This window comes from Chelonoidis abingdonii, chromosome 1 (genome assembly GCF_003597395.2).
Source record: "Chelonoidis abingdonii isolate Lonesome George chromosome 1, CheloAbing_2.0, whole genome shotgun sequence".
Classification (NCBI taxonomy): Eukaryota; Metazoa; Chordata; order Testudines; family Testudinidae; genus Chelonoidis; species Chelonoidis abingdonii.
Window position 1 is genome coordinate 211,009,213 of NC_133769.1, and position 25,105 is coordinate 211,034,317.

At 41.7% G+C, this 25,105-nt stretch overlaps 1 protein-coding gene across 2 annotated transcripts in view; it reads left to right on the top strand.

The window, feature by feature from the left end:
* The window catches only part of AGPAT3 (1-acylglycerol-3-phosphate O-acyltransferase 3), a 154,047-nt gene extending 129,142 nt beyond the window's left edge, over positions 1-24,905 (top strand). For both annotated transcript variants that reach the window (XM_032800999.2, XM_032801001.2), the window contains 5 exons: positions 2,028-2,181; positions 2,661-2,763; positions 14,747-14,822; positions 17,075-17,273; positions 17,970-24,905. In XM_032800999.2, the coding sequence (XP_032656890.1) occupies positions 2,028-2,181; positions 2,661-2,763; positions 14,747-14,822; positions 17,075-17,273; positions 17,970-18,058 (621 nt within the window). In that variant the 3' untranslated portion in view covers positions 18,059-24,905. The remainder of the gene's footprint in view (positions 1-2,027; positions 2,182-2,660; positions 2,764-14,746; positions 14,823-17,074; positions 17,274-17,969) is intronic.
* Positions 24,906-25,105: the final 200 nt, after the last annotated feature.

Below are 25,105 nucleotides of genomic sequence, written 5' to 3' on the forward strand. Positions count from 1 at the left end.
TGCTGATCAGAGCTCCATGCTGGGCAAACAGGAAATATAATTCAAAAGTTTGCGGGGATTTTCCTGTTTACCTGCCCACTGCGTCCGAGTTCAGATTGCTGTCCAGAGCGGTCAGTGGTGCACGGTGGGATACCTCCCGGAGGCCAATAATGTCGATTTCCGTCCATACTAACAGTATTCCGAAGTAATACTATCTATTTTAGCGTTACTCCTCTCGTTTTGTAGGAGTACAGAAATCGATTTAAAGAGCCCTTTAAATCGATTTTAAGAGCACTGTAGTGTGGACGGATACAGAGTTAAATCGATTTAACGTTGTTAAAATCGATTTAACAGTGTAGTGTGGACCAGGCCTTTGACAGGTTAACAAGCCTTGTGGAAAGTGGGGGAAGCAGTAGATATGGTATATCTTAACTTTAGTAAGGAAATACAACCTAAATGGAGCTACTATAAAATGGGTGCATAAATGTTTGGAAAATCATTCCTAGAGAATAGTTAACAGTGGTTCACAGTCAAGCTGGAAGGGCATTATCAAGTGGCACCCCGCAGGGATCGGTTCTGGTTCTATCCAATATCTTCATCAGTGATTTAGATAATGGCATAGAGAGTACACTTACTAAGTTTGCAGACAATGCCAAGCTGGGAGGGGTTGCAGGTTATGTTTAAAATTCAAAATAATCTGGACAAATTGGAGAAATGGTCTGAAGTAAATAGGATGAAATTCAATAAGGACAAATGCAAAGTACTTCACTTAGGAAGGAACAATCAGTTTCACACATACAAAATGGAAAGTGACTGCCTAGGAAGGAGTATGGGATCTCGGGGTCATAGTGGATCACAAAGTAAATATGAGTTAATAGTGTAACACTGTTGCAAAAAAAGCAATCATTCTGGGATGTATTAGAAGGAGCGTTGTAAGCAAGACACAAGAAGTAATTCTTCCACTCTACTCTGCGCTGATTAGGCCTCAACTGGAATCTTGTATCCAGTTTCTGGGTGCCACATTTCAGGAAAGATGTGGACAAATTTGAGAAAATCCAGAGAAGAGCAACAAAAATGATTAAATGTCTAGAAAACATGACCTATGAGGCAAGATTGCAAAAAAAATTGGGTTTGTTAGTTCTGGAGAAGAGAAGACTGAGAGGGGACATAACAGTTCTCAAGTGCATGAAAGATTGTTACAAGGAGGAGGGTGAAAAATTGTTCTCCTTAACCTCTGAGGATAGGACAAGAAGCAATGGGCTTAAATTGCAGCAAGGGTGGTTTAGGTTGGACATTAGGGAAAACTTCCTAACTGTCAGGTTAAGCACTGGAATAAGTTTCCCAGGGAGGTTGTAGAATATCCATTGTTGGAGATTTTTAAGAGCAGGTTAGACAAACACCTGTCAGAGATGGTCTAGATTGTACTTAGTCCTGCCATGAGTGCATGGGACTGGACTAGATGACCTCTTGAGGTCCCTTCCAGTCCTATAATCATTCTATGATCTACATCTTTGTGGTAAAGAAGAGAATTTCCTTATTTAGTATTGGAAATTACTTGTTTCTTCTAACTGAGCTGGAACTTGAAGCTGAGGTCATGTTCATGCATTTTTTAGTATTCCTGTGACTTTTAAAGGAAGAAATGTTTCAGCTGGAATTGGGGGGGAGGGCATGTGTATGTATGTGTATATATAACCTATTTGCTTGATTAGAAAATAAATAAATAAACTGATATCCAAAAAGGTGCTTTAAATTTAGTTATATCTCTGAATATTTGCATGTGTGTTCCACATTCTTTGAGACCAGGCTCTAATTAGCTGTCTTCTGAAAGCGGATACTGTACAGCAAACTGCTAATTGTAATTCTCAAATAATATGATCTATTATATTCAATTATGCCACTGAAGAGTTGTAGGATAGCTCTGATGCATGATATCTAAAGAACAAAAGAGGGAATTGTGTGTGTCCATCCTATAAGAGCTCCAGATCTGCGCTACGCTGTAATTTCTTCTTAAGAAAAACCCCTGTTTTTCCTCTTGTTTTGTATGTTAGTTTCTCCTGTATTGTGAAGGAACTCGTTTTACAGAAACCAAGCATCGTATCAGCATGGAGGTGGCTGAATCCAAAGGGTTGCCTAAATTGAAATATCATCTGCTGCCCAGAACCAAAGGTTTCACCACTGCTGTCCAGTGTCTCAGGGGAACAGGTATGGGTGAGCTATTTGTTCTAAACCTTACTAGTAATGTGTGTTATTATGTGTGATAGTTCAGTATATTCATTGCATTCGATGAGAAGGTGATAATACAGACTCAGTATGGCCCTTGGATGACATCAAGATTAAGCTGAAGCACTAGAGTCCATTTCCTAAACAATCTTTAAAATGTATTAATTTGTTCTAGTTTTAATTTGCAAAAATTAATACTTTCCATCTTTAAAGTGGTAATATACAAACATTACATAATTAATCAGCTCTCACGCCACTCCTGTGAGGTGCATGCATATACTCTGCCAGAGCTTAGATTGTTAAGGAGGACATCTGGGTAAATAAAACTGATATGTTTTGCCAACTGGTATTATTAAAGCAATGTTTGCATCAGGGTTTATTTCTTTTTTAAAGCTTGAACAGCAGCAACCTCGATGCTTTGGATGCTGAGGTTAACAGCTATATTATCTTTCTTTTGACAGTTTCAGCAGTGTACGATGTAACGCTAAACTTCAGAGGAAACAAGAACCCATCTTTATTAGGAATCCTTTATGGAAAGAAATATGAAGCAGATATGTGTGTAAGGTGAGCACGTAATGATGGAAGTGAGACGTACAAGGTTTGTGTTTGGATACTGTGTCCCCAAAACTGGTAGGAAAATATCATTTGTCATAGCATCCCTTGAGGACTTTCCTTTGCAAGCCCTGAGGATCTTCCCATTTCCCTATCATTCAAACTTGTCTCACTTAAAAGAGCCCATGTCACGGCCGTCACCTGTCAGGCCAGAAGGAGACTAGGTGGAACTTTCAAGAGTGAGCATGACTACACCTGTAATCCGGCATTCACCTGCACCCTCCAGAACCAGGAAAATGAAACTAATCATGCCCTCTGTGCCATGTGGTGTTAAACTCCTGCCCAAAATGAGCAGTCTTTCATAAAGGATTGTTGACATGACTTTGATTAGTACTGAATTCACAATGTTAATCTTGAATGAATTCACACTGAAAAATTGTAAGACAAAAACACCCTATCAGCACTTTTCACAAAAGGATCATGCCTTTTGGACATGATCCTATATCCTCAGTCCCAGTCCTCAAAGGAAATCTGCACATCACCTTCAAAGGATAAGCCTGGGAACTTAAATTCTTAATTCTGATAAAGACACTAAAAACCATGGATGCAACAGACATGATGGTTGTTTTATGGCCCATTACAACAATTTGTAACACATCCTGCTGCCTACTAATCTTCCATTGTCCTACAACTGCGGACTTACTGATTGCCCACTTCATTTTAAGTAGTCTCCTACAAGATGGTGAACCCCTTACACTTAACAATCTGTCCCTTTTTTCATTTAGCTTAGACTCTCTAATTTCCTTGTCCAGACCCAAAGAAGAGCTCTGTGATGCTCAAAAGCTTGTCTCTTCCAACAACTGCAGTTGGTCCAATAAAAGAGATTGCCTCACTCACCTTGTCTTTCTCATATCCTGGGACCAATGGCTACAACAACAGTGCAAATATTTTTGAATATTAACATTGTTAATTGTCATCATTAGCATCTGAGTTAGCCCCCATTGAAATAAATCAAGGCAGTCAGTCCTCTCAGCTATTGTTTTGGGCCCTCTGCTAACTTGACAGATGTCTCTGTGTCTGTTACCTTCAGCTTTGAAGGTTTTATTCACAACTGAAACAATTTAAGACTGCCTTTTATTTAAAAAACTGAAAGTTGAGACCCTGAACAACAATTGAGAGGTCTGTCCACTCCCTTCCCCACCTTTTGTCCTTGTGTTCCCTACACTTTGTGAAACACTACCTTATTCTGATAGAGAGATTGCTGTTGAATAACCAGAGGTATTTCTTTTTCTCCCCTGAGTGTTGGGCACTGCTGTGGAGTGTACTGCTGCCATGCTTATTCTTCTTTTTGATACAAGTGGTTGTGTGTTGTATTGAATCTTATTGGAGAGAACTTCTTGGTAGTCTCACCCAGACCTTCAACATTGTGAGGTAGCAGCAGCAATTTTGCAAAATGTAGAGCAAGAGCTGCCAGCCTAGAAACAGGTGAAACATAAACTGTAGTTGGAGAGGAACTTCCCTTCCAATTCTGTTCTCAGGTGCTTATGTAACTTCCCCAAAAATTACTATCTTAGCTGAAATTTCCCATGCTTCTTGAGAGCCCAGAGTTGAGAGGGACTGGAAACCTGGTACAATTCCATTTGACCATTTGGGGAATTATCCTGGGATGGAGAAGGGAAAGGCATGCATTCAGAAATGCCTTCAGGAAATTTTCCAGAAATCTTTTGCAGTTGGATAACTCAAAGTGGTTTCACTTTAACTCTTCTCACTGCCACGTACGTATTCCCAGTGAGGAGTGTGTGCTTTGCTAAGTAGAGAAACAAGTTACAAACTAATAATAGTGCACTGTACATGTGATGAGTATGATTTCCCTAGACAATTGTAAGTGCCACAGCATGGCAAAGTAGATATGAGTAAGTATGCACAAGCAAATATCTGGATATTTTTGCACTGAAACAACGGCTTCATCCACTTAATACCTTCAGCTTTGTGAAATGAGACGTGAGTTGGTGTGCTTTGGTGGTGCTAAAGGAAAGATGAAAACCAGTGGTGGTTCTTCGAGAGATGTCCCTGTGGGTGCTCCAGTCTAGGTGTTGGTGCGCCCCTGCGCCTTTGATCGGAGATTTTTTTGCAGCAGTACTCGTAGCGGCCACACATGCTCAGAGCCTGTCACCCACTCTGAGTATACCTCTAGTGAGCATGTGCGGCCGGTTCCCTCAGTTCCTTCTCTTCCATCCCCGGCTTGAGACGGAGCTCAGCAGACTCTTTAAAGAATTTCTTTTCCCATCTTAAAATAACTTGTAGTTAGACAGTTTCTTGTTAGTTAGTTGTTAGTTAGTGTTACCTACCTTTTTTCTACTGTTTTGTTTTTTTTTTAAAAATTGTTTTGTTCTCTCAGCCACTTCAAATATGCCTGGCTCCACAGACTTTAAGCGCTGCTCCTCCTGTAAGGATGCTATCCCTCTCTCTGATGGACATTCTCAGTGCATAAAATGCTTGGGGGAGACCCATATTCCCCAAAAATGTACTCACTGCACTAAACTAAGCTCCAGAGCGAGAAAGGATAGAGAGATAAAACTCAAACTTATTTTACTTCAGAAATCTCTAGGGTCCGCCTCAGACCCTGGTGTGCACTCTGCCTCCGCTCACAGACACAGCTCTCCCATTTCAAAGAAGCAGAAGAAAGCAGCTAAACGAGAACACCTTCACTCAAAGTCAAAAGAAACCCTTAGACACAAACCTTCTCCGGTCAGGTCCACAGTCTCCTTACTGGTGCTCCCCCGTCTGAGCACTTTCGACGAGCCAGGCTCCTCTGGCACCGCACTAAACCCGCCTGTGCTTTCGGCGGCAGCGCAAGGCTCCGGTGCCGAGGTGACAGGCTTTCAGTTGCCTGCCTCTATTCTGGCACCTATCGGCACCGCGATGAATGTGGCACCAACAACTCAGGCCCCCCTGGAGGCACCGCAGCCTGCTATTAATAGCGCGGCACCGACTCCGGCACCGGCATTAACAACGCTACTTGGCACGGAGCCAAGATTAAGAACTCCAGTGTCAGCCCGGGTTCCCTCACAGCAATTCTATCAGTCTTCGCCTTCGGCTGCCTCAGCTCTGCCGTTCACCCACTCAAGTGACCTCCTAGTGTCACCTACACTGCAATCGCCCTTTCTTAGAGACGGCTTCTCCCTGACGAATGATTCAGGGTCTGAACAGCCTTCCTCCAGTGAGGAGGAGTCTGAACTACAGGCTGATGTTTCAATACAATCAGAATTCCATCCTCAGAGTCCTGTCACCTGCGGACACAGGAAAATTGTCTCAGACCACCCTCGAGACCCTGCCTCCTGGTGTGTTAACCCCTGGATGGTATCATCTATGCCTTTTCCACCACCATGGCAGTATTGGGCTCCATGGTCATCTTTCCCTCAGCAGCACACCCGCTATTCTACTCACACGAGATACGAACATCCAAATCATATGACTCACTTGGTGGCACCCTCCCATCCTCGGGATCAATTAACTCCAGCTCCTGACCCAGTACTAACTGACGTACAAACTGAATCAATACCTGAAGAAGCTTTACTTCCCGCCCCTCCCCCGCCCTCAGAGGATTTTTCGAAATTCCAGAATCTCTTTAAAAGGGTTGCCAGTGAGCTTAGAATCAATCTAGAGGAAGTACCTGACCAACAACATGAGTTAACGGACATCCTGCAACCCTCTTTGTCATCCAGACTGGCATTACCAATTAATCCAGCCCTTCTGGAACCTGCTAAATCCATCTGACAGGCTCCAGCCACAAGCTAGCCTACCTGCAAACAAGCGGACCGAAAATACTTCATTCCCTCTAAGGGCTCTGAATTCCTTTTCTCACATCCTGCGCCAAACTCATTGGTAGTGGACGCAGCCAATCAAAGGAACAAACAACAGTATTTCCACCATACCCCAGCCAACAAGGAAGGCAAACGCCTAGACCTGTGGGTCGCAAAGTGTATATGCCTCTTCAACTTACAATTTTGAATTGCCAATTATACCGCAATTCTGGCAAAGTACGACCATAGAAACTATAACAAGTTCATGGACTTTATTGAACACATCCAGACTACAAGAAACAACAGTTTACAGCTTTAGTTCCGAGGGCCAAATCATATCACGCACGGCTCTTCAAGCAGCTCTGGATTCAGCCAATACTGCAGCAAGATCCACCGCTACGCGGTGGTCATGCACCGAGGTTCATGGCTTTTCCTCTTCCTCTTTCCTCGCGAGGTTCAGAGCACCATAGAGGATCTCCCTTTTGATGGTGATAAACTCTTGCTTCCACCACTAATGAGGTGCTCCACTCAATGAAGGACTCAAGGCAACTCTTCGATCCTTAGGCATCCAAACCCTACAACCAGAAGGCGACAGTACAGATATCAACCTTACCACCGTCCACGCTACCCCTCATATACTCAGCATTTCCCAAGATCTCAGGATCAACAACAACACCACCAACGCCAGAGATCCAGATACAGCGGCGTCGCCCCAATTCTTCCGGGATGCCCAACTTCCTCCAACTAATAAGCAGATTTGAACCTTTGGTCAGGGTCTCGTAAACATCGTCCCAACTTCAGCGTATGCACTGCCTACAACTATCTTTGGACACCGCCTACAGCCATTTTTGCACCAATGGCAGAATATTACCACCGACAAGTGGGTTCTAGAGGTCATCACAACTGGGTATTCTATCCCCTTCCTCTCCTTACCTCCCCCACCCACCCTCCCCTCCCCATCTTCAGGGACACCTTTCATGAGCCACACCTCCAGCAAGAAGTACAACATCTCCTTCACCTGGGGTGCTATCGAACTTGTGCCCAAATGCCACAAGGGAAAGGATTCTACTCCCTTATTTCTTAACAGAAAGAAACTGGAGGATGGCGACCGATCCTCGACCTCAGGAGGCTCAACAAATTTGTCAAAAAGCAAAAGTTCAAGATGGTTACTCTCACCACCATAATTCCAGCCCTGGAGCAGGGCGATTGGTTTTCAGCCCTCGACCTACAAGACGCCTACTTTCACGTCACTATCCACCCGCCCACAGACGTTTTCTTCGTTTTACCCTCGCTCACACGCATTTCCAATACAGAGTTCTACCATTTGGCCTTTCCACTGCCCTCGAGTTTTCTCCAAGCTCCTAGTGGTAGTCACTGCCTACCTCAGGAAAAAGGAGTCATAATATTCCTTACCTTACGATTGCCTCCTGAAGGCCTCCACATTCGACGAGGCCCTCCGCTTCACACAAATCACCATCGAGTGCTTCCAATCCCTGGGCTGCAAAAAACGAAAACAAATCCACATTAAGTCCTACCCAGCACCTGGAGTTTATAGGAGCGAGCCTCGACTCCACAACCGGACTGGCATCTCTCCCCCAACCGATTCAATACCATAAAACTGCTGGCTACAAGACTTCGCAACAGCCCCCAGTCACCGCCCGAGACTGCCCCCAACTACTAGGGCACATGTCCTCGTGCACTTTCGTGGTCCAGAACGCACGTCTCCACATGAGGTGCTTCCAAGCTTGGCTGGCCACGGTTTACAAACCAAACGTGCACTCACTAAACAAACAATTGGCCATACCTTACCGAGTCAAAGACTCTCTCATATGGTGGACAGTCCCCTACAACCTCTGCTCTGGAGTCCCCTTCCTCCAGACCCCCCCAACTCTGATGATGGCGACCGATGCATCCCTCACGGCTGGGGGCCACATCTCTCACCAAACAGTCCATGGGCTATGGTCTCATTCCGAGACCTCCTGCACATAAACGTTCTAGAACTTCGAGCTATACGGAATGCCTGCGCTGCTTCCTTCCCACTAATCAAGAATCAGCATGTACGCATAATGACAGACAACATTGCCTGCATGTTCTACGTAAACAGACAAGGAGGGGCTCGTTCCCACTCTTTTGCTCAGAGGCCATAAAACTCTGGAATTGGTGCCTTGCGAACCACATCCGCATATCAGCTGCTTATCTCCCAGGGGTGATGAACACCACTGCCAACGAGTTAAGCAGACGTTTCCCTTCGGAGCACGAATGGGAGATAGACGAGGGAATCATTTACAACATATTTCGAACTTGGGTCACCCAACCATAGATCTCTTCGCAACCGAAAAACACGAAAATGCCTCAATTTCTGCTCCAGGGCGGGACTGGGCAAACACTCCCTCAGAGACGCATTCATGATCTCTCATGGCACCGGGACTTCGCTTATGCATTTCCCCAATACCATTGCTCAACAGGGTCCTCATAAAGATACGAACGGATCTTGCCAGGGTGATCTTGATCGCACCTTCATGGCCGAGACAACCGTGGTTCCCTTTCCTCACCAGAATGTCAATTCAACCACCGATCTCCCTGCCTCTCATCCCGAACCTCTTATCACAGCAACACGGCCGGCTTCTTCACCCCAATCTCTCCATGCTTCATCTCAAAGCCTGGTACCTGCATGGTTCTCCCAACGAGAACTAGACTGTTCCGACCAAGTTCAGAGGGTACTTCTACACAGCAGAACACAATCCACCTGTACCACCTATCTCCGAAAGTGGAAACGATTCACAAAATGGTGCTCAACCAAACAACTGTCTCCTACCTCTGCACCTCTTCCCTGCATACTCGATTATCTATTGGACATTAAGCAATCCGGCCTTTCCTTCAGCTCCATCAGAGTCCACTTAGCTGCCATCACAACCTTTCATGGTACAGTTGACAATACCTCAGTCTTCGCTCATCCCATCACCAAGCGTTTCCTGAAGGGACTCCAAACCCTATATCCAGACATTAAGCCACCTACCCCTCCATGGGATCTTCACCTAGTATTGTCCTGTTTAACTCATCAACCCTTTGAGCCCTTAGCCACCTGCTCCCTCTTGCACCTCTCGATGAAAACAGCCTTTTTGGTGGCCATTACCTCCGCCAGACGGGCAGGCGAGATAGCAGCCCTTATGGCAGATCCACCATATACGCTCTTCTTCTTCAAGGACAAAGTTACTCTACGCCTACACCCAAAATTCCTTCCAAAAGTTCATGCTTCATTTCACATCAATGAACCAATACATCTACCAACTTTCTTTCTGAAAACCACATGCAAACTCCTTCGAAGCCACAATTGCACACACTTGATGTGCGCAGGGCCTTATCCTTTTATTTGGACAGAACCAAACCCTTCAGAAACTCTCCTAGACTCTTTGTCTCCATCGCGGAGCATTCCAAAGGTGCGGCTATCTCTACCCAGAGACTTTCGAACTGGATCTCTGATTGCATACGACTCTGCTATCAGATAAAGAACATTACACCTCCAGCATTGATCAGAACACATTCCACTAGATCTGTATCTACCTCTGTAGCCTTCTTACGTAAAGTACCCTTGTCTGACATTTGTAGGGCGGCCACTTAGTCCTCCCACCACACATTTGTTAAACACTATGCCCTTACTCAAGGCCCTCTCTCTGACATTTGATTAGGCAGGGCAGTATTATCTACTGCATTCCTGCCAGATCCGAAGTCTCTACCTCCTTGAGATACACTGCTTCGAAGTCACCTAGGGTGGAGCACCCACAGGGACATCTCTCGAAGAAGAGGAGGTTACTCACCTTGTGCAGTAACTGACATTCTTCGAGATGGGTGTCCCTGTGGGTGCTCCACTATCCACCCTCCTCCCCTCTACTTCGGAGTTGGGGTAGCCTCCGTTGTAGAGAAGGAACTGAGGGAACCGGCCGCGCATGTTCACTAGAGATATACGCAGAGCGGGTGACAGGCTCTGACCATGCGTGGCCGCTATGAGTACTGCTGCAAAAAATCTCCAATCAAAGGCGCAGGGGCGCACTGACACCTAGAGTGGAGCACCCACAGGGACACTCATCTCGAAGAACGTCAGTTACTGCAAAAGGTGAGTAACCTCCTCCTTTCAGCCAACCTTATAGAAGAGTCTGTAGTATTAGTGCTAGGTGAGCTTACGTGACTAACTGTGCCCAGTTAGTAACCTAACTTCTGAATTTTTCAGTCTGCTGTGATTTTAAACATATCTATTTATTTGTGGGGTGAATGTGCCTTCTCGAGACACTTGACTGTGCTAGAACCTTCTTTGTTTAAGGTTGCTTGAGGGTATGGGAGCTTAATCCCAACTGGAAATACAACTTTTCTGGTGATGGGAACTTCCTACAATGCTGCAATGAGCAAGTACAAAACTGAATCTGTTTTTTTCAGACATTAAATATAAATACAGTATGGTGAGCATTCACTGGTAGGATGTAGCTAGCATACATTTCTCTCACAGGCTCTATGTTTCTGTCCTTTTACTGCAAACTGAACACATGTACCACCCTTTATGAGCCTGAAGAGTATATAAGGGTCCTACTGTCAATCAAACCCTAACCCCACCCCGTGACCCCTCCTCATCTGTCGGCAGAAATCCCGCCCCATGGGGCTATTACTTCCGGGGTCAAGGCCACATGAGCGGAAACAAGGTGCGTCATGTGACCTCTCTAAGAACTCCTCCCATCACCCTCTACCAATCAGGTTGGGTTTCATCCCGAAAGGACCTTCCCAATAGGAGATTTTGACCAATCATGACGAATTCCGGGGCAGGATGACCTGTCCGAAAATCGGTCATGTGACCCCTCTAAGAACTTCTCCCAAGGCCCTCTGCCAATCAGGGTGCAGCACCATTACCCCATAAGTCCCAGCGCCGGACAGAGGAGGCCATCTCTTACCAAGGACATGTATTTTAGAAATCATGGAAAGGCTACTGAGAGGAAACATGGGCTCCTTTACCACCCCCGTGAGAACTTTGGACTTTGTTTTAGCCCTGAGCACTTTTGGACTTGTGTGGAGAAAGTGCTACAACAGTGACAGTTCCTAGGAGGAGGACTCTTTAACTCAACCATTGATGGATACGTTGGAACCCGATTCCGAAACCCTTGTGACACACTCCGATGAGCATGATGGCATCTCATTGTCCACCCCCTTAGAGGTGGAAGGTGATTGTGGCTTGGGGGAGTCACCGGTGGACAAAGTGAACAGAAAAGATGGCGCTCAGGTAAATGAATGATTAAGAAGCGACGGTCAAGGAGGGGAGGGTAATGGGGCTAGGAACCAGGGCTTGTGTAAATTAAAAACAAGCAGTGGGGTACTTATACTGTTTCTTTTCTGAAAATCTCTCAACAGTTCGACGATGCCATTCTAGAGGCCTTTGAGAACTTACACATTAGTAGCACTGTGGGAGTAAATATATCATGCATCAGCTGTTTTTGCTCATGTCTGAGACACAGATCTCAAGACGAAAAGGACAAATGGAAGAATGAACCAGCTCAGACTCCCTTATGGTAGGAGTCATGGCGTCCATTTTTATAGGCAGCTCTAAAAGGTCATGTTAAACAAGGCAATTAATAAAACTTATTTAAATGTGTCAATATGAATGTGTCCCCTTTGATACTTGTGGTAGTAAAAGATGGTACCAGTAACAGTGATGTCTACACATACGGTTCTGTTCAAGAAAATGTATTACACCCCCAGAGAAGCTGAGAGCGTTGGCGGGGTGAGCCCTCTTTTTCAAGTAGCCAGAAAGCTAGTAAAACTTTTAGATAGAAGACAGGTAACAGCTTGGCTTTCAGATCGGGATTCTTATACTTTACACAAACCGGCTCGAATACATTTTAAAAGAAACAAGACCATTGTTTCAGATGTGGATGCGCAATAGCAGGCAGATTTGGTGGATATGCGCCAGTTCTCCAAACACAACAGCGTTTTTAAGTACATCTTAACAGTGGTGAACATTCTATCCAAATATGCCTGGGCCTTAGGCCTAAAAGGCAAGACGAGTGGTGAGGTATCCAAGGCCTTTAAAGCTATTTTCAGTGAAGATCGCATGCCTCAAAAATTACAAACTGATCAGGGGAAAGAATTTTTAAACAAACATTTAAGCAGATTGTTAAAGTGGCATGGAGTTCACCATTTTGTTACTAGTAATGAAGTCAAAGCAGGGGTTGTGGAGCGATTTAACAGAACTTTAAAAGCTAGGATGTGGAGATATTTTACAGCCCATAACACTTTTCACTACATTGACGTCTTACCTGACTTTATAAAGAGATACAACCAGAGCTTTCACAGAACTATATGTACCAGACCCGCTGATGTTAACCCTTCAAATTCTGTGAAGGTATGGAAAACAGTTTACAGAGATGGTTTTAAAATAAAACCGGTTGTTGCCCCTTTTAGAAAACCAAAGGCGCTTTTGAAAAACAGACGTTTACCAATGAGATATTCATAATGGATGAAGCCTTAACCAGGTGCCAGATACCTGTATACTGTTTAAAAGATTACAAGGGTGAGGGAGTTACTGGATCTTTTTACCCTGAAGAATTACAAAAAGTAAACCCCAAACGAGACAGGATTTACAGGATTGAAAAAGTTCTAGCAGAGAAAGGAAAAGGGAGAAAAAAGCAGCTACTGATGAAATGGTATCTTCATTGATAGTATTCCAGCTGTGCGGGTATTGTATTTCCACTAACCCCATCTCCCAGGCACCTGAGAGATCCAGTGGCTTAATTAGCCGTATTGTAAAATTTGAGGTGGTGTTTTGGGGAAAAACTGCAAAGCTGGCAATGCTGGGCAAAGCAATGTAAAATCCGCCATCACACATTTTTTCTCCCTGTCTTTGCAGGAGGAATATTTGTTGTTGTTGTTGTTCGTGTCTAAATGTCACAGAGTTGAGAAGCTTCCACCCAGCCGTTAAACTTATTGGGACACCCCAACCGTTTCACCAGTAGCTGCTTTTTTCTCCCTTTATCATTCTGATTGGTAGAGGGTGGTGGGAGGAGTTCTTAGAGGGGTCACATGACACACCTCTGCACAGAGATGAGTGGCCAAGCCTGTTTGCACACTTTGCAGGTCTTCATTCATAATGGACTCCAGAGAATTGAAATAATCCTCCTAAATCATCAAAATGGTCTTGCTGTGAGTACCCTCTAGTGGTGATTTCAGTGCAGTGATGACTTTAGAAGAGGACTTTCAGCAAATGATGCTTTTTATTAATTGTGCAATCCTTTCTAAAGCTATTCTCAAAAACTAAATATTATGTTAATGATTTAACAGTCTAGAATGTTTCTTTCAGAGCACTGGGAAACACGTATTTTTTTTTGGTCATGTGTATTTTACAAATTATTGTACTACATGTATGAACTGCTGACTTGGTCATTGGCCATCTCACTGATATTTTTTTCCCACTAGTGTCTTTTCTCTTTGCCCAGAGGATCACAGAGTCAGATTAATATTATCCCTCCAAAAGATGCTACATAACTTGGGATGAGTGAACCTTGCAGGTTTCAACTTTGCAAATTGAAACTTGCAAAGAGTCTCTATACATTGCAAAGCAAGCAGGCTGGCACTAGAGTGGGAAATAATTTGAAAGCTGGAGACTGATCGCTGGAAGGGCGGAGTGATTGAGAGGACAGTAGACTAGGAGGGAAATTAGTAGATTGTCGCTAGAAGTGGGATATGAAGAGAAGATGGTTTCAATAGAGCTGGTCACAATTTTCCAAATTTTGATTTTTCACGCAAAAAAATATGATTTTTTTTCACTGTGAAAATATTTGTGAATAATTTTCCCGTTTGTTGACCAGCTTCTAGTCATCAAAATGTGAACTAGACCTTATTTGAATTCAACCATTGATAACTCCATTGCAGCTGCAGTAATACTTGAATAGAAAATACATGTCTTTCTGAGGGAGACAGAAATTGGTAGGAAGCAGCTGTATATTCTGCTGTTTCATGAATGCAGATTTCTAAGTGTGGTTTCTATTAAAAGCTGTCTGATTCTTATTTGCACTTCATAACTTTGGTAATTCCAAAACTTCTGTCAGTTTTTGCTATATATTGAATTGCAGCTCTTCATTTGAAAAGATCTAAAATAAAATAAATATCTGGATTTTCTTTTAAGACTCTTTTTTTTTAAAATCTCTTTAATAAACCAGGAGATTTCCTCTTGAAGACATCCCTGTAGATGAAAAGGAAGCTGCAAACTGGCTTCATAAACTGTACCAGGAGAAGGTAAGTGGCTTTTTTCTCTTTCAGATCTGTCATCAAGTAATGTTCTAAGGAGCAGCATGTCAAGAACTGAGCAATGCACACTCAACTCCTGGAGGGAGAGAGGAAATGGGAGCACTATGTGTAACTTGGCAGCTATTCCTTAGATTGATTTCAGAAGCAGTGTTGGCAGGCTTTGAAGGGAACCCCAGCCATTCCTCCTTGACCACAGAATGGTGGCTGTGGTTTGAAGGGAAACACTGTGGGTTACTGCACAGACATAGAAGACACCACACACACACACACTCCGCCACCCTTGGGGGAGACCATACGTAACCTCTCTCTTTTGCAATGTCCTTCAAGTTTTGGGGTATTTTTCATATATTTTTAAATGCTTTTGTTCCACCTATGGATGTTTCTAGGAGCTATAGACACATGATCATTCTAAACCAGACGTGGTCATTCATTTTGGACACACACAGCAGAGTGAGGCTCTGGACTGCAACTTTTGCAGAGCTAGTCTTCGTTCTCTCCTGCCATTCCTCTGTCTCTGTCCACTTGGCTGCCGGATCTCTGCTGCCATTTCTGATGTGATACAAGCAGGTCTGTTAGTTTGCTGTCAGAGCACATAGGTAGTGTACTGTCCACGTGCTCAAAAGTTTTCTTTCAACTTTTTCCTAGATTGTAAATTTCTTGAACACAGATTTAATAGAGCTGCAGGGACAGGGAGAGAACTGTACATAAAGTTTGCCCCATGCTTCTATAGACTGGACTTGTGTACATCACTACATCTGTTTTGAAATGCGTATCTTGATTATTTTTTGTGTGCTGTTTCTGGCATGGAAGGTAGAAGAGCACAGAAACCCTGACACTTGTGAGCATTTTTCTGCCTTGGTGACCTGTGCTGCAATATTTTCAAACGTTCACTTAACCTGTAGGCAGACAACAAATTGTTCATAACGCTCTTGACGTTCTTCTCCCAAGTTTCAGTTGTGTTCATTGTAACCGTATTTATTGTAGATCCTAAAAATACCCAAAACAATTGGGGCAAGGAGACTGAGAATTGTTTACAAAGAATATTAGTTGTTGTCTGCCCCTCTTGCATCCTGGATGTCGATGTGTCAAACAGACTTAAGAGGCATTTGAAAATTACAAAAATGCTCCATGAAATTTCCCACTTTGGTAGATAAGCACTGATGCACATTTTATTTTTTGCTTTTCCATTTGTGCTGCCCTCTTTGCTGTAGAGTAAGTATAGAGTTAAACAGGAAAGGCAGATAGCACACTGTTTCACTTCACTTGGACAGAATATTCTGCATTAGCTACGATCGAGGGTTTGATATCTCTTGTTGTTGGCTGTACCTCCATTCACCACTGGGGTCAAATTTTGTTAGAGGATTTTTTATACATAAATTCATCTCTGTGGGTTTAGAAAAACCACTGTAAGTGTGGAATTCCTAAAGTGCTGTCTTTATACTAAAGGATTTATTATTAAGAGGAAATGCCTTGAGCTCATCTTTTTTTGGTAAAGTCAATGGAGGCAAAAATAGCATTAGGTTAAATAAATGATTTTTCATTCTGTATGCAGCTTATAAATCATTGTCTTGAACTGAGAAAAATAATGTGGACATTTGTCTGATTTTTCTCAGTACCACACTTTTCTAAAGACTTAGTTCAGGGCGTATTACTTTCTGAAGTTCTATGGTTACGGCTACTGGATTGAGCCTTCCTGTGAAGAATCAAGTCCCAGTATCTTCAGATTACAAGGAGATGCTGTCTCTGCTAGTCAGCTTGTGCTTTGCCTCACTCTGTTAGCTCCACAAGGAGCACTTTTCTGCTGCACCTCCTATAGATGGTTCCTGACTCTCTGGTAATAAAAACAGGAAGAAAGAGCAATAGAGAAGCAACCAGCACAGGACTGGAAAGTGTCTGAGTACTTCTCTGGGCTAAAGCTCCTCTGAAGTCTGAACACACTGCCAGGAGATATACAGTGGTGGAAGGAGACTGACAATATTTGATTTGTTTCTTTACGTTTGTTTATTTTTAAATAGAGTTCAAAATGTTTGTTTATAGTATTAACTGATGGTTATTGCAGCATAACAGAATGCCAGACAGGCCACAGAAAATATAAATTCCTCTCACAGACTCTAATAATGCTTGTCACAGATGTGGGCCTTTTATGGCATCATGGAATTCTACAGTCTTGGAACTATTCATGCAAAAACTAACGTTTCTGAATTAGGAACATTCTTTTCCCCCCTTCCTCTCTCTTCCAGGATGCTTTACAAGAGATGTATAATCAGGAAGGCATATTTCCCGGCCGTCAGTTTAAACCTCCTAGAAGACCATGGACTCTGCTAAACTTCCTCTTCTGGGCTACTGTCCTGCTCTCTCCTCTCTTCACCTTTGGTTTTGGAATTTTTGCAAGTGGATCACCCCTTCTTATCCTTGCATTCCTGGGGTTTGTTGGAGCAGGTAATGAAAGTTATTGAAAAGAGGGAGATGATGCCAAAGCACAATATGATACAATTGTGGCCATTAGCTGTGATAAATTCTGTGTGTGATTGATTACTATTACTGATACTTGCAGAAAATTGTTATTTTGGATAAAAATTCAGGACAAGTTACGTAGGGTTCCATTTTTGCATAGAAAAACAATTATTTCAAAAGCCTTAATTTCAGACAGGTTAGTCTCTTATTTCTTAAGTTGCATTTAATATGCTAATTAATATTCACACAGTAGCCCCTTCGTGAGGGGTGAAGCATATTGGCTGGGCAGCGTGAAGAAGTTTGCACTGATGTTCCCCATACTGACAGAGTATGTTCTGTGGTTAACGGAAGACTTCAGCTTTCAGAGCTGTCAGTACAGCTTCTTTTAATACATGTGCACTAGTTACACTTTTGTTGAGTCTTTAAATCTGGACTGCCCTATAGTTTAATGATTTAGCACATGTACTTGATCCAAAGTGTCAGTCAATGGAAACTACGTACACAGATTGGAGACAGTGTATGGCCTGGAGTCACTACTGATTGCTGAGTCTGTGACCTTTGTATCCAATCCCCATGGTCCATCTCGCATCAAAGTGTGTATGTGTGTGTCTGAGAGAGAGACAGATTTTTACGATTATATCAGTTGTAATGCACCTCCAATTTCTGTATTATATTTTAAAGCTTCCTTTGGAGTTCGTAGACTGATAGGAGTAACTGAAATAGAAAAAGGCTCCAGCTATGGCAACCAAGAATTCAAGAAAAAAGAATAACTCACAGCTGCAGCAGAGCACATAAAACCAGACTATGGTATCAAATTAACTTAATTTAAAAACACTTAGAAACTATCTTTTTCTTATTAACTGATGACTAATATTAATGAATAATACTTGAGCCAAGAATGAAGAAATTAGAAGAATCAAGAGGAGAGAAAACATCAACTTTCTGTCTGTTTAAGGACCATTTTATTCAAACTTAGGTTGAAAATCTGGGCTAAAAAATGGTAACTTTTTGCTTTGTTTGTGGAGTGGCCGAGAAATATTGGACACAGCTACCTACTTCTTCATATGACCAGTCACACTGGTTTATCCTTCAAGAATCTGAAACTCACTTTGCAATAGGAGCCATTGAATGTTTCCTCTTGCTAAAGCCAATTTAATATTTGTTTTTCCCAGCATCAGTGCTGGGTATGCTCCAGGAAACACAACCCATTTTAAATTCACTGACAGCAGTTCCTTGGGTGAAAGCCATTTGGAAAGGCCATTTTATCATGACTACTGATGAAATCCCATTTGTGTACATTTTATTGAAGGCACTTTTTATTTTCAGGCAACATCCTATAACTTTTGTACCACAAGAAAATGGATAATGGAATTTTGATGAGAGTGGTACCTTATTGATAAGCACATACTGTACATCAGATTCACTAGTTTTAATACAGTTTAAAGGCTTCCCCTCCCTACCTGTTGGTCAATGCTCAGTTGAAGCTCAACACACCACTTTGCTGATTTGAGCTCTGCCCTGTTTTATACTTTACATGCCTTGGATCTGTTTTGCTTTGCTTTGCTTTTTTTAAGTGAATAGTAAGCCCTGAGATTTGGTCCAGTGTAAAGAAGGCTATTTACACAGTTATACTGACGTTTCTTCTTTATTTCTGTTCCTGTTTCTCATCACCGAAGTCCCACTCCACTGGTTGTCCCTTGCAGCAGTCTACTGAGAAAATCAGCATAAACCAGCACAGCCGTCCTGGAAAGGATTTTTCTTTATCTGCAGCAACACTAAAAAGAAAGGGTGCAATTAGTGTCTCTAATGCTGTGATACTCAGTGGTTCAGGAGTCAAATTAGCGATCAACATTACCCGAAAGAGCCACAGTAGTGCAAATCATTGCTTCATTTACTATAGTACTATATATTCATATTGAAACAGTATGACCGGTGAAATATTTTGTGTGTATGTATATGTATTATTCTCACAGCAAAATGATTGACCAAATATTATTTTCTCAGCTACAGTTGGTTAATAACATAGTATAAGCACCCTGATTGGTTAATAATTAAATCACACAGTGTTTTAATAGCATGTGCTGCAAAGAGCTGCAGAAGACAGTCTGATATCACTGCTCTAGTGTTTAGGAGTCAAATCCTGGCCTCACTGAAGTCAATAGAAGTTTTGCCGTTGACTTCAGTGGGGCCAGGATTCCACCCTACATGTTCTGACTGTACAGTGGTCTGTGCTGCTTTTCTTAGCTGGCTATGGTAGGACACTGATATGAGATACATCGCTAGATGAGACATGTTGTTAGAAATGGAAACACTAGATGGGTGCTGAGGTATCTTCGGGGTTTTAATATCTACCATTTTGATCACTTGGTCTTTGGGCTCATTGTTGAAAACTGGAGACTGGAACCTTGGCTGTGCCAGTCTCTTTCCAAACGCACATTGTAAGGTTGTGCAGAGTGCTGTTGTATGTGTGTTTAGATGGGTATTCATAAATATGTGGAAACTACTTATATCTTCAAGTTTAAAGGCCAAATTCTGCACTTGGCTACACTCCAGAGTAGGCAGTGGAATGTGTTGCTCAAGTATAACTGAGGGCAGAATTTGACCCTAAAGGTTAAAATGATGTTGTTACCTCTCATCCTTTCGTCTTAACCAAAACTCTGAATATTTATTTCAGTTCTGTGAAGGCCGAATCTCGTTAAAACACTGATTAATTTTTTCGTTGCTGTGGTAGCCAAAGGTAAAAGTGTAATATTTTACCTTCTTTTCATATTCACTCTAACTTTTTCCCCCACAGGTATTTGCCCATAAGGATTTTCTTTTGAACTTTTAAGTTTTAGACTCATTTAATAGCTTACTGAAATGCTGCATTTGGGGTTGTTCATCATTAATTTCTCATGCACCTGACTGTTCATTTGGGATCTTTTTTAAAGAGAGAATTTTCAAGATTGTCTCATGGCATCCATGTCTTTTGTTAGATCCATCTCCAGCTAAGAATTGCGGTCTCAGACCCTGTGTTAGTATGCCATGCTTCCTAAGGGGAAAAAATGGTGCACAACTCTTAACTTCAGTGCAAGTTGAACACCGGCTTCTGAGGAGCAGAGTATGGCCATGATTGTGTGTTTTCTTACCAGGCATTTTTTTTGCACTCTTTTTAAACAGTTAGAATTCTGAATGCTGATAAAGCAAAGTCCCTGGTTTTCTTTGATGTTTTCTAATCAGAGGACCAAAACAGGTTGGCTTGCTATTTTTTATGATTATTATTATTATTATTTATTTGAGTAATGGCTATAACTCTTGCTTGTTAGGAAGACTTAACAGATGCTGTATACTTGCTTTTTGAAGATGATGTTCAACATATTTAAACTGCACTTGCTTTGGTAACAAGAGCAAAGCAGGAAGACCACTGGTTATACTTTACAGTTACCTGTGAGCAGGGGCCTTTGTACTGGTAGACACTACCAGAATTTAACAAATATTTCCCCTTTCTTAGTGGCGGGAGGGAGGGGTTGGGCACTAGACAGGGGTAAAGATTAAAAATCCCTTCTTTTTATAGAGGTCTTGTCTCCTCTTAGTGCATGCAACTCCTAATTAGAGTTAATGGGATTAGTGCATGTACGTCAAGGGGAGAATAAGCACATGTTTAATGTATTTTCTTTTCTTATCATAACATACTGGTCGTGTTTTGTTTTGAAAGTGTAGTAAATATACTATCATTTGCATAATTTTTACTATTCTAAGCAGACATATCGGTAACAATTTGGAAAACTGAATTGTACAACAGTGCACAGTACACTGCACAAATAGTGTAAGACTATTTTCATTTTGAACTTTTGTCTCTTCGGATAGGGTTTTTTAATATATAATTATATATATATATACACAGAGTATGTATAAATTGACATGATTGGAAATAGCTGCAGTAAATGTCTCTGACGAAGACGAGCAAGTGGCTTGGATTGGAACAGTGAGCATAGATTTTATATTTTACACTATTTTCTTCTGGTTTAATAGAAAATAGCTTGTATAATTGACTACCAAGCCCTCGGAGAGCAATAATAAACAAAAATATATCAAATTTTTTTGTCTTTGATTTTCACCCATGATCTCCACAATTTTAATAAGTCTTTTAAGAATCTGGAAGCATTTCCCCTTTCACTCCTCCCGTCTTTCAAGGCTTTAATTGTTTGACCTTTTGGATTAAAATTCAAGTTCTCCAGTTGTGAACATGAGGTCTCAGCGGACCTTTCACAGGCCAACTGCTGGAGAGCTCAACCCTGATTCAGGAGACAAATGGCTTCCCAGACTGAATATGCAGCTCCCTAGCACTGGCATAGAGGAAGAAGTCATACGCCCTCAAATTCCCATATGCAGTACCATAATAGCATCATGCGACCCAATGCAGGAGCCTTGTGAAGAATATGGTGGGAGAACTCTTGCCAGCTGCTGGCACCGTTGCATCCCATCAGTCATAAAAGCATAAAAATTTGTTGCAGAAGGACTTCCTGTGGTATACTAATTGGCATTTACAGGCTTTGGCTCACAGAGCTCTGTTGCCAACCATGAGCTGACTGTCAGAATGTGCTCTTGCTATTGACTTTGTGTCCCACCAAGTGAAGTGTTTCTCTTGGGCACAAAGAACATGGGCAATGTCCTTTGTTCTGCTTTAACCACTCTGAAGGGCTCTGTACACTTCATTGCTGACCAATACTGAGGATTATGTTCCTTTTCCTGGTTGCCTGGCATTCATGGGGAAAGCACACATCTTTTCTCTGGAGCTTTGTTGTATTCACCTCTGTGTTGTTCATCTTGTCTTCATCTACCACCATCTACTTGCAATGTAGTGTCTGCAGACTGTTCTCTTCTGACACCGCAGGTGGAGCTCAGGGGCTTTCCAAAACATCTTTTGCAGTACAGCATATCTTCTAATAGAAGTTACTACAAATGTCCATGGATTTTATCTTCCTGTCAGTCAGTATTGTTTTGGTATGTTCAATAAGTATGAACTGGCATATAATCAAGTCTAAGTCTGTTGATAACATGGCTTCACTGGTACAAAGTAGACACTTTCTACAGAAGGCATGTCTCATATGGTAGAAGACTGTTTGCGTAAGAACATCATTACCTGGTACTTGAGCCCTCTGAAATGGACCAGACTAACATGAGGGAGTTAGCACAATGATGTCATTAACATTGGGTGTGTGTGTAGTTAACCAACACTTAGTTAATGTGATTATGTTTTTAGTTGATGAAGGTGCACTTTCTGCCTGGGAATACTCAAAAAAGCTGCGAAGAGTCCTGTGGCACCTTAAAGACTAACAGACATTTTGGAGCATGAGCTTTCATAGGTGAATACCCACTTCGTCGAATGCATGTAGTCAAAAAAGCTGTGGCTGTATGCACCTTTGATTAAAGGAATGTTGATTTTCATCCCAAACTCAAACTAGGCAGAATGCTTCAGATTGTTGCAAGAGGCATAATAAAATGTCCACGTCCTTTGATGCCAATTAGCCAGCGGCATTCATCAAACATATCCATGGCCAAAATAAACAGGTAGAGCCCAGCTAAGTATCATTCATATATAGTAAGTCAACTTGAATGTGGAGGTATGTTCATGGACTTTCCTTGAAAAAAAAAGTGCTTATCATTTAGGGTATATAGACTCCCTGAGATGTGCACACATTAACGCTGCTAAGAGTTAAGCCACTGGTCCTGAAACAGCTGATCTGTTTACCTCTTCTGATTTGTGAGTATTAATATAGGCTCACCCTCTTGATCTTTATTGCTGAATCTGTACTCAAACACGGTGTGCCACAACTGCTCACTTCCCTGTCATCTGTGTGTTCTCTAACCCATGATGGAGCTTGGGCTGCTCCAAACCCAAATATTGTATAAAGCTGAGTTCTGAAGCTGATAAAGGCCACACTGCAGGTTAGAGTAAACATAGCGGAAAGGATGAAAGGCACTGGCTGGTACAGCTGACTTCTTGATCCGGGAAACTAAATAATTGCCAGAGAGTTTGGAAACCACACAGCTAAGCATGCACACAAAGAGCAACCATTATGCTAGTACAAAAGTGAAATAATTTCATTGCAATCAATGGAATTACTCTGGATACACTAGGACTGGGATCGGAATTTGTCCCAGAGAAGAATCTACCCTCCTTGGGTAGTCAGGAGCTTCCCCGTAAAACTAGGATCCACCTGGAGAGGGAAGAAGTGGCAGGACAGTATCTACCTGAGTTCCTCAACAATCTTGTGCACCAGTATCTTCACAGGATTTCTACTATATTTTGGGAACATTTTCAGAATGTCTGAATGTGACAGATCATGTGCAATTTTTGCCAGCTGCTTGAAAGATGTAATGAAAATATTCTCTATTTTAAAGAACTCTGGCAAGATACTGGATTAGCATCCATAAACTAAACACTTCACAATTCTCTTGTATTAACCCCTATGCTTTCAAATTTAAGGAACATAACTGAAAAATTACACATATTTGAAAATTTTGTACCTACAATAGTTACAAGTAACACTTCAGTTTTATGAAAAATCTGAAAAGTTGGCAAAAAAAAAGTTCACTTTGTGTACATGAACTGTTGGAGAGCACTTTGTATATAGTCAGCTCCCCCTTGCTTGCAGAGATCTTTATAAACACCAGTACGGTGGTGGAAACAGCCTTTTAACATTTTTAAAGGAAATATTTTCAAAAATAAGGACGTACCATTTAAGAGGGGCTCTGTCAGAAACTGGAATTTTAAAAAAAAAATATTTCAGAAAAATCCAAGTTAACAGTATCCCTTTAGGAGGAGATCTCTATGTATTTTGAATCTTATAAAACTCTTGTTTCATCTATTATTTTTTGTCACGGCATAATACTTTTGTTAAGGAAGGATATTTTTAACTTTCAACTTTCTTTTGAAACTAATGGTTAATTTGGGTGTCTAATATTTATTGTGAATGAAATGTTTTTAAAACCACTAGATTGTGTTACAGAGCTATCATTTGTTACACATGCAAAATGTACCCAATACATTCATTGCTTCTGCTGTCTCAAAACTGTGAGTTGTGACAATCAAATGCTACTTGCCTGAACGTCAGGAAGCTACCATAAACTGGCATGTTACTGAACCATAAAGATCACCAGCAAGTACTGTAGCTTTAATTAATAATTTTCTCTTTGAGAAAACTAAACATCATTAACCTAAATGATTGTTACAAACTTGTGATTTTGTTGTTTTTGTTAACTACCAGATATTAGCCAAATCAACCAAATAATAAAACTATATACAGGGTACAAATTTACTGTGCATGTGTATATATATTTTTGTACATTTTTACAGTTATTTCCTACACAAAATTATGTGCAGTTCAGAAAAGATGCATTGAAATCTGTTAAAAGCAAGTAGCAAAATAATCTCACCTATCGTAGTTTTTCAAAAACTGTGTCCCAAACTAGTACAGAGATGTAGAGAGCTATGCAAATATTACTTGTAAGTTTTCAGTTACATTTGCATAAATAGTTAATGGCTGTTTTTACTGAGCTTTCAAAGAATGGTTAATGCAAAAGAAACATCTTGTTTTAAAATAAAATAGCTTTGGCTCTGTGTAAGTATCAGTATATACTGTATTAGAATCTCATTTACACTTTTAGTCACTTACTTTGATTGTTGTGAGTGTGTGTGTATAACATTTGTTTGAATAGAATTTTTTGAATTGCACTTATTGAAAAGGGACACCTGCCTAACATCCTACTGCTTAGGTAGTCAATATTGTAAATGAAAGAGCTACATTATTTTCATATTTGCCATTCTGATTTGC